Source organism: Vitis vinifera, chromosome 2 (genome assembly GCF_030704535.1).
Source record: "Vitis vinifera cultivar Pinot Noir 40024 chromosome 2, ASM3070453v1".
Classification (NCBI taxonomy): Eukaryota; Viridiplantae; Streptophyta; class Magnoliopsida; order Vitales; family Vitaceae; genus Vitis; species Vitis vinifera.
The window spans coordinates 6,820,272-6,829,251 of NC_081806.1; the positions used below are offsets into that span (position 1 = coordinate 6,820,272).

Below are 8,980 nucleotides of genomic sequence, written 5' to 3' on the forward strand. Positions count from 1 at the left end.
GTTCAAGTATTTATGTTGGGCGAAAAATTTACTCTGCTCAAATATGACTGATTATATAGTATGATAAGATGCCTTATTTTTATTACATGGATGACACGATGTGATCCATTAATAGGTTAAATTAAATTATGATTTTCGAAACACATTGTTTGTGTCAAAATTGCTACTCGTGACCGTGATAAAATTAAAAGCCCGATGGACCACTTGTTTATTTCTCGCCATCCTGCTGCATTTCTGAACCATACTGCTGATTTGATAAATTGGTAGTGGGTCTGACATCCTTAAATTTGTTGAATGAACAGCCAATAAAAAAAAGTTAAAAAGCGGACACTTTTTATTATAGAACTCCATATCACACAATAAAGGGCTATAAAACACACTCAGATGCAGGGAAACCATAAAGGAGATCCAAGATCAAACTTGGATTTTCAGAGTCATTTATTATCTTCTATTACTTCTCCAATACTGTTTACTACGCCAGAGAAAAAGTCACCATCTCTCTTTCCTTCTGCAGAGCAAGGCAGAAACCCCAGCAGGTTCATCTTTCAAGGAGTGGTGATGCCTGCAAAGAAATTAGCAATGGTCAATTAGCAGCTTAACGCATTTCTGTTTCAAGAAGCCATCCATGGAGTTGCTTCGTATGATAAAGCATTTTTGTATTTAAATTTACATAGGAGATGGGGATATATGCAATATATATAATTGAGAGATGGGGAAAGAAATGTGGACATACTCCCGCACTTGTAGTGACGAGGGACCTTCCTTCCACAACCTTCGATGAGGCGTACAGCCCTGTTGACGTCTATAAGGGCAGCCAACTTAGGAGTAATCACAGGGCACACACACTCAATATGGGTGACCCTTGCCCTCTCGCAACAAGCGGGTGAGGGATCCTTCCCATACACCACTGGCTTGCATGCATTAATCGCAAGCCTCCTCTCCTCCTTACACTCTGCTGCACTCGGTGCTGCACTGCCCGTCTTCACCTCCCACATACCCAGCAGCAGCACCACCAAGACCACCATCACACCCCATGACTTCCCCCCTTTCATCTTACCAGCTATCTATGATCTCTCTCCTTTCCTACAACCCCACAATGAGCACTTCACCACCATCATCCTATCCCCACATATATAGAGACATAATGCTTGGAGGGCACTCCTAGTCCAATTCTTCCCGTACATGCTTTCCTCCCTTTTTTGACTAGTGACTGGTGAGCATTTTGGCATCACGTAGCCTCCCGTTCTTTTTTATTTGGAGTGTGATTTGGGTTTGCATTCCAGTCATAGTATTTGACTTTCTGTATCAGTCCTTGGGGTCCTTAATCTATGTAGTACATACATATCTAGAATGTCCATTAGCCATTGAAGTGGACCCCAATATATGAGCCCAAAATCACAAGAAGTGTAACCATCCAACCAATCCCAAATACGAAAATAGCTACACATCGTTTGCCTTAGATGATGGGTAGGATCAAAGATTAGTAACTGGTTTATAGGTAAACAAAACTTAAAATCTTAGTTTAGAGCATGCATGGCCTGGAATTCCGGTCTAATATTACTATGCTTTATTGAGTGATTGATGGAAACCAGACTGCATAAAAAAAGGGCAAGTGGGAGGGACTTTAGGGAAGAGGGAGAGACGCGTCTTGGAAGTGGTAGGAGGCGGAAATTTTGGTCTATTGTCTTGTTTGTGAGATTCCATATATAAAATTTCATGGGTTGGATCATTACATTTGAATACAATGACTTTCGAGTAGGAGGTAGGTGGGTAAGGACTCTAGGGGATTTTGTCGGCCGTCTCCTTCCATGGATTTTTCCCTTCAACTTGGAATCCGGCCTGGTGCTTGATTTTGAAGATCATAGGAGGTGAAAAGGTATATCAATCATAGAATTATTAAAAATATTTTTATTTTTTAGTTTTGAAAAACAAGAAATAAAATTCAGACATTTTTTTTAATCATGTTTATATAAATTGAAAGAATAATTGTTAAAAAAATATATAGGTATTTTTTGTTTTAAAAATAACAAAAATAAAAATGCATGACATTTAAATTAATAACAAGGATAAATTATATAAATTAATCACTCTTGATCTTAAACATTTTTTTTAAAGAATGTAAATATTTAATTAAGCTAAAACAGGACAGAGTTAGAAATACGATTTAGGGGTAATATAAAAGAGATTAGTTTCAAGGAAAACAAATGTGAGCCAAAAATTAATATTTGGCTCGATGATTGATTTATTTCTTTTTGAAATTGAGATCATGGGATTTTTCAGAGGGCATGTGCCCATTCGAGCACTAACTAAATCCATCGATGAACTAAAATATCAAACAATCTAATTTACTAAATATATATATTAAAAATAAATGATAAAATTCATGTGACAAGTACATGTCAACATGACATGTGATATAGACATGATTTTTCATTTTATATGATAAAATTCATGAAGGAAGAAGAATGATGTTATAATTTACCCTAATTAAACTAACATAACTTTTCTTCTTGGAATATTAGGGTCCTGTAAACTTGGTGTTTTCCAATTCCGTTATGACTTTTGTGGGACAAGATCAAAAAATCAAAATAAATAGTAGAAAAATCTAACCATGGCTGCAAAGTGGGGAGCAATGGTGGTAGTTAGCCTGGTGGACACAACCCACATTTCTTTGTACAATCTCTGTGGAGTGTTTTTCCGAACCACTCATCAGCAAAGTGGAAAGCAACAATGGTGGTTTAATTAGTTTGTTGGAAGCTGAAACAGCCAACACCAAATGAAAAATCATCTACAAAATTAAATTGGGGAAATTATGTAAAAATGTACATAGATGAATTCATAACCCAAAAAAAATCACTTTCATGTGGAGGACGTTATAAAAAAAATAATTCTTATTTTATACGCTAAAATAGTTAATTTTGTGCATCTTTTGAGGCGTCTCTCCGATCAGTTGAAGGTGGGTTGTCACCTATAGAAGGCAAATTGATACGTACACTTAATTAGACCCACGTAAACAACTATCATATCACATATCATCACTTTTACATCAAACATGTCAATTGAAATATTAATAGGGTTTTTACCTAAAAGCAATAATGTTAGGTGGTGTTTGTTTTTTTGGCTTTTTGTTTAAAACCATTTAATTTTAGAATTTAGGTTGTTTGTTTTTTTACTTTTTCATGACTTATTATAAATTTTTTACTAAATAGAAAAAGCCAAAATATGTGGCTTTTTCTAAATAGAAAAAATAACACAATGATATTTTTTTATTTTTTAATACTTAATAGAAATAAAATACTACAAAAGCAAACAACCTAATATTTAATACTAATAAGTATTAAGGCTCTATTTAGAATTAAGTAAAAAAACAATCTATTAACCTATTTATCATTTATCACCACTTTAACCACTATATTCAACATGTGATCTAATAACAATGTTAGTAACTAAAAATATTACTATAAATAGAAAAATGTATTAGCATATTTAATTTTTTTATTGTTATTACTATAAGTTTGATAGCGATTATTAAATAATATGCCAAAAAATATACATAATGTGTTTTTTAAAAACATTATTTATTAAAAATAAAAATAAATTTAATGGATTAAATTTTTAATTAAACAAAAATTTACTCTTTTTTTTTACATATTTAATAAAAAAGCATTAATTTTTTTCTTTTTTTAAAAAAAAAAATATCAATATATTATGATGGGAATTGTGTACTTATATTAAAAAAATTTAACGTAAATATTTTAAATTTTAAATTTTACTTATCTTCAAATATTGCTTTTAAAGTTAAGAATGATCATTACCAATTTTTTGTTAAATGAAATAAAAGATAAGTTAATATTTTTTTATGTTATTTTTCTATTTTTATTTTGAATAAGACAAAAAAAAAATAGTTTCAATAAATGTGGATAGTGTTTTTTTATTTTTAGTTTTTAAAAAATTTCGGTTTAATATTCCATAAAAAAATTAAATAAAAATATAAAAAATGGGATCTATAATATAGAAATTATAAATATTATGAATAGGAAACAAAACAAAATATTATCTATATATATATATATATATATATATATATATATATATATATATATATATGAAATCAATATTATTTAAAATATTAGTATTTATTTATTTATTAAATTATTAATTGTTATAGGTGGCTATATTTTTATATTAAAAAATAATTTATTTTAATGCATTAATTACACATGATTTTAAAATAAAAATTTAATAAAGAAAATGAAAAAAATAATAATGAATAAATGAATTTTAATTTTAAAAAATAAAGTTTGCTTTTTAATTAAGTAGATTTTTAAAAATGGGAAAAAATAAAAATTATTTTATAAATTTAATTAAAGTCAAAATATTAAAAAAAAACAAAACATAACTTAATTTATTTAATTGTAATAATAATTTAAAAAAAAAACTTAATTTAATTTGGTGAGAACATGGGAACGGGGCGGCTGGGAGTGGGGAGCTAAAAAAGAATAAAGAAAAAAGGAAAAGGTGGAGCAAGGCTCAGAAATTAGGTCGTTCAAGTGAGGAAAAAACAAACTAAGCCGAAAAGAAAGAAAAAAAAATATAGGGAGCCTGTAATCAACTTTGATATTTACCTTACAATTCATTAACCAAGCATGGGATTTCTAGCTTGCCACTTTTTAAGAATTTCCTTTTATTAAGCATCCGATTTTTAAGACAACACTTGTTGTGTGAGTATGATAAGATTAATTGTCCCGACTCCCATGGACGACTTGTTATTTGCCCATCCTGCTGCATTTCTGAACCATATTGCTGATCTAATAAATTGGTAGCGAGTCTGACATCCCTCAATTGATTGAATGAACAGCCAATAAAAAAAGTGAAAAAGCAGACACTTTGATTATGACGCTTGCTGCTTCACAATAAAGGGCTATTAAACACACTCAGATTGCCATGCATGCCCTTGGAAACCCATAAAGGATACCAGTTATTTAATTTCTAACATTACTTTTCTCCATTAGTACCGAGCAATGCAGAAACCCAGTAGGCTCATCTTTCAAGGAGTGGTGATGCCTGCAATTAAGAAATTAGCAATGGTCAATTAGCAGCTTAACGCATTTCTGTTTCAAGAAGCCATCCATGGAGTCGCATTTTTACATAAGAGGTGGGAATATATGCAATAAATATAATTGAGAGAGTGGACATACTCCCGCACTTGTAGTGACGAGGGACCTTCCTTCCACAACCTTCGATGACGCGTACAGCCTTGTTGACGTCTATAAGGGCAGCCAACTTAGGAGTAATCAGAGGGCACACACACTCAACATGGGTGACCCTTGCCCTCTCGCAACAAGCGGGTGAGGGATCCATCCCATACACCACTGGCTTGCATGCCTTAATCGCAAGTCTCGTCTCCTCCTTACACTCTGCTGCACTCGGTGCTGCACTGCTCGTCTTCACCTCCCACATACCCACCACCAACACCACCACCAACACTACCATCACACCACATGACTTCCCCCCCTTCATCTCACCAGCTATCTATAATCTCTCCCCTTTCCTACAACCCACAATGAGCACTTCACCACCATCATCTTATCCCCATATATATAATGCTTGGACGGCACTCCTAGTCCAATGGTTCTAGTACATGCTTTCCTGCTTTTCTTTTTTTCACTAGTGACTAGTGAGCATTTTGGCATTTTGACCCTTTTTCAAGCCCTAAAGCCACACAAGATTTAAATATCTTAGTTTAGAGGATGGTCTGGAATCTTTAATCTAATAGTAATATGCTTAATTGATTGATTGATGGGGACCGGGCTGCATAAGAAAAGGGCAAGTGGGAGAGACTTTAGGGAAGAGGGAATTTTGGTTGGGTGTCTTGTTTGTGAGATTCCACAAAGAAAATTTCATGGATTGGATGCTTGAATTTGAACACAATGACTTTGAAGTGGGAGGTAAGTGGACATCCATTTTAGGGGATTTTGTCCCCTGCCTCCTTCCATAGATTTCTCATTTGACTTGGAATCCTGGTGCTTGGTTTTGAAGATCATAGGAGGTGTACTAAAGATACAAAATTTATATTTGTTGGTTACAAAAATACATGTGACAACGCGTCAACATTACATATGATATAGAGATGAGTTTTATTTCATATGATAAAGTTCATATACCTATAAAAAAAATTAAGAGCTAAATTGTGAAGATAGAAAAAGGATGTTATAATTTATCCCAAGTAAAATCATATAACTTTTCTTTTTGGTACATTAGGGTCAAAGTTGGTGTGTTCCATTTCTGCTAATGACTTTGGTGGGACAAAAATCAAAATAAATGGTGGAAAAATTAAACCATTGTAGATAGGTGGAGAGCAATGGTGGTGGATATTTTGTTGGAGGATTGGACGCAGCCCACACTTCTTTCTTTCTACAATCTCTTTGGACTCTCTCTCCGAATCACTCATTAGCAAAGTGGAAAGAAATGATGGAAGTTTAATTAGTTTGTTGAACTAATGGTGGTGGATAGTTTGTTGGACGGTTTGACCCAACCCACACTTCTTTCTACAATCTCTTTGGACTCTCTCTCCGAATCACTCATCAACAAAGTGGAAAGAAATGATGGAAGTTTAATTAGTTTGTTGAACCAATGGTGATGGATAGTTTGTTGGACGGTTCGACCCAGCCCACACTTCTTTCTACAATCTCTTTGGACTCTCTCTCCGAATCACTCATCAGTAAAGTGGAAAGAAATGATGGAAGTTTAGTTAGTTTGTTGGACCCAACCCACACTCTTTTGTACAAATCTCTTTAAGACGGCATCTGAAATGTGATCTGCTGGGCCACGAACGTCGAACTACTATCAATAGCGAATATTTCACCGTTCAAAATTCTTCGATAATATCTTTTTTATATATATAAGAGAATGTATTAAAAGTGCAACTGATGCATTATGGTACAAAAGACATACACAATGACTGTTAAGAGGTAAAAAAAAAAAAACACACACACTCTCTCTCTCTCTCTCTATATATATATATATATATATATATATATATATATATATATACACACACACATGAATCCACATAGATAAATTGTTAAGGAAAGAAATTTTTAATCTTTAATATGATGTCTCTACATTTTTAAACACTTTTCTCTTCTATTTTTTTTTTTTTTGTAATAGTCCAAAAAATACATAAGGGAACGAACGAACTTTTTAAATCTTCTTTCACCTTCTACCTACAAAAGAACCATATCATCCTAAGAGAGTGTCCCTTATTGAGACAAAAATAATCTTAGGAATACCAAATAAAGAGAACATTAATCGTCATAAGATTCTAACCTTAGCACAATGAAGAAGAATGTAATCAATGGATTTCGTCTCCTTTTTGTATAGGGCACACATGTTGACTAACAACCAATCTCATCTTTAGAGTTGATTTAAAGTCAACACCTTACTCCAACAAACCTCGCAAGTTAAAAAGCTCTCTTTATTAGGAATCTAGAAGTTTCAAATAATTTATTAAGTAAAAGAGAAGACACAATCTAATTCCAAAAGAAAGTAAAGGGCTTTTACAAAGAACTTTCTTTTACTATCGTCTTTCTAAAATCCTTCATCCTCCTCCTTCTCATTCACCGACTATCTTAGGAATTTAAATAAGAAATTCTCTAATACAATATCCAATTCCTAGTCATTTATTCTTTTGCTCCCATAAATTTACTACTCCCGCTTCTTTCAATTCAATCAAGGCAAACAAGGGTAAGAATATCATACTTAAAGTTTATCACCACACTATCTATCTTTCCAAAATTTCTCTACTCCCATCACCCATTGCGTGAGAAACTCTTGTATTAAAGAAATCATACTCTTACTAATAGCTTTCCATATTCCAAATCCAAAAAAGTTTTTTACCTCACATGATTGCCACCCCATTTTGTCCTCCTTATATTTCCTCCTTATAACCTTTTCCTAAAGTGTTTCCCCTTCACTCCAATAACATCAATACCATTTGCAAAAAAGAGTTTTATTTAGTAAAGAGAGAGAATGAACACCTAATCCTCTTTTCACCCTTACCTTATAGATAGTTGACCACTTCATGAAACAGGATTCACATAGCTCTTCTTCCCTAAAAAAATTCTTTTGAATCTTCTCTAACCTCAATCTCACAATTCTCGATATGGTGAACAAAGATATGAAATAAATTGACAAATCGGATAAAGTATTATGAATTAACATAAGTCTTCCCTCTTTTGAGATATATTGCCTCTTTCATAATGAATGTCTTTCATGAAACCACTCTTCAATCCTATCTCAAACCACTTTTGATTTGTAAGAGGCCCCTAGTGGAAGACTTAACTAAGAAGTCGATAGTTATCCTATTGTAGACCCCCCCTGAGGCTGCGAAGCAGGGGGGAGTTTCTTTGTTTTTTTCTTTTTTCTTTTTTTTTCAGGCGGCTGATGGGAGATGGGCTCGGGCAGAGGAGTGCGGCGGATGGCAGGAAGCAACGGCTAGCTTGCTGAGGAAGAGACGAACAGAAGAAAAGGAAAGAAAAGAAGAAAGAGGGCATCCTTCAGCTGGGGAGGGGCGTGCCAGAGAGGGAGAAGGCGAGACGGAGCTTCTCTGAGGAACTCAGGTATGGCCATATTGGATGTTTTTGCTTCCTGATTTCTTTTATTTTCATTTTGTTTTCACTTTTATTATTCCTTCTTTGCCATTGCTGGTCTTGGATGTCTATTGTTGAGGATTGGACTTTGTTGAGCCTAAGCTGGCTTCACTTGCTCTGTTTTTGCTGTTATTCTCTCTGTTTTCTTTCTTGCTTAGTTTTTTTCCGAATATGAAGCCGTAAAGGGGAATGAGTCTATGGGGTATTACCCCGCGGACCCCCCTCATCCTCCGTGGCAGCGCCGTTCCAGCAACCCCCCTCCGTCTTCATCATCATCTCCAACTTCTACCCACCACCAACACCAGTTTTTCTTCTCTAGACCATCACCT

The 8,980-nt window shown here is 33.9% G+C and overlaps 1 protein-coding gene across 3 annotated transcripts; it reads right to left on the reverse strand.

The window, feature by feature from the left end:
- Nucleotides 1-306: 306 nt before the first annotated feature.
- LOC104882174 (uncharacterized) lies at nt 307-5,566 on the reverse strand. Of its 3 annotated transcripts, none has more exons than XM_059734058.1 (2): nt 5,199-5,565; nt 307-562 (listed from the first exon to the last, which is right to left on the reverse strand). In XM_059734058.1, the coding sequence occupies exons 1-2, from the start codon at nt 5,518-5,520 to the stop codon at nt 546-548; spliced, it is 339 nt and encodes a 112-aa protein (XP_059590041.1). In that variant the 5' UTR covers nt 5,521-5,565; the 3' UTR covers nt 307-545. The 3 variants fall into 3 exon arrangements, with proteins under 3 accessions (XP_059590041.1, XP_010662612.1, XP_002275217.1); XM_010664310.3 differs by lacking the exon at nt 5,199-5,565 and adding an exon at nt 734-1,112; XM_002275181.5 differs by lacking the exon at nt 307-562 and adding an exon at nt 4,863-5,064 and having other exon boundaries at nt 5,199-5,566.
- Between the last annotated feature and the right edge of the window lie 3,414 nt (nt 5,567-8,980).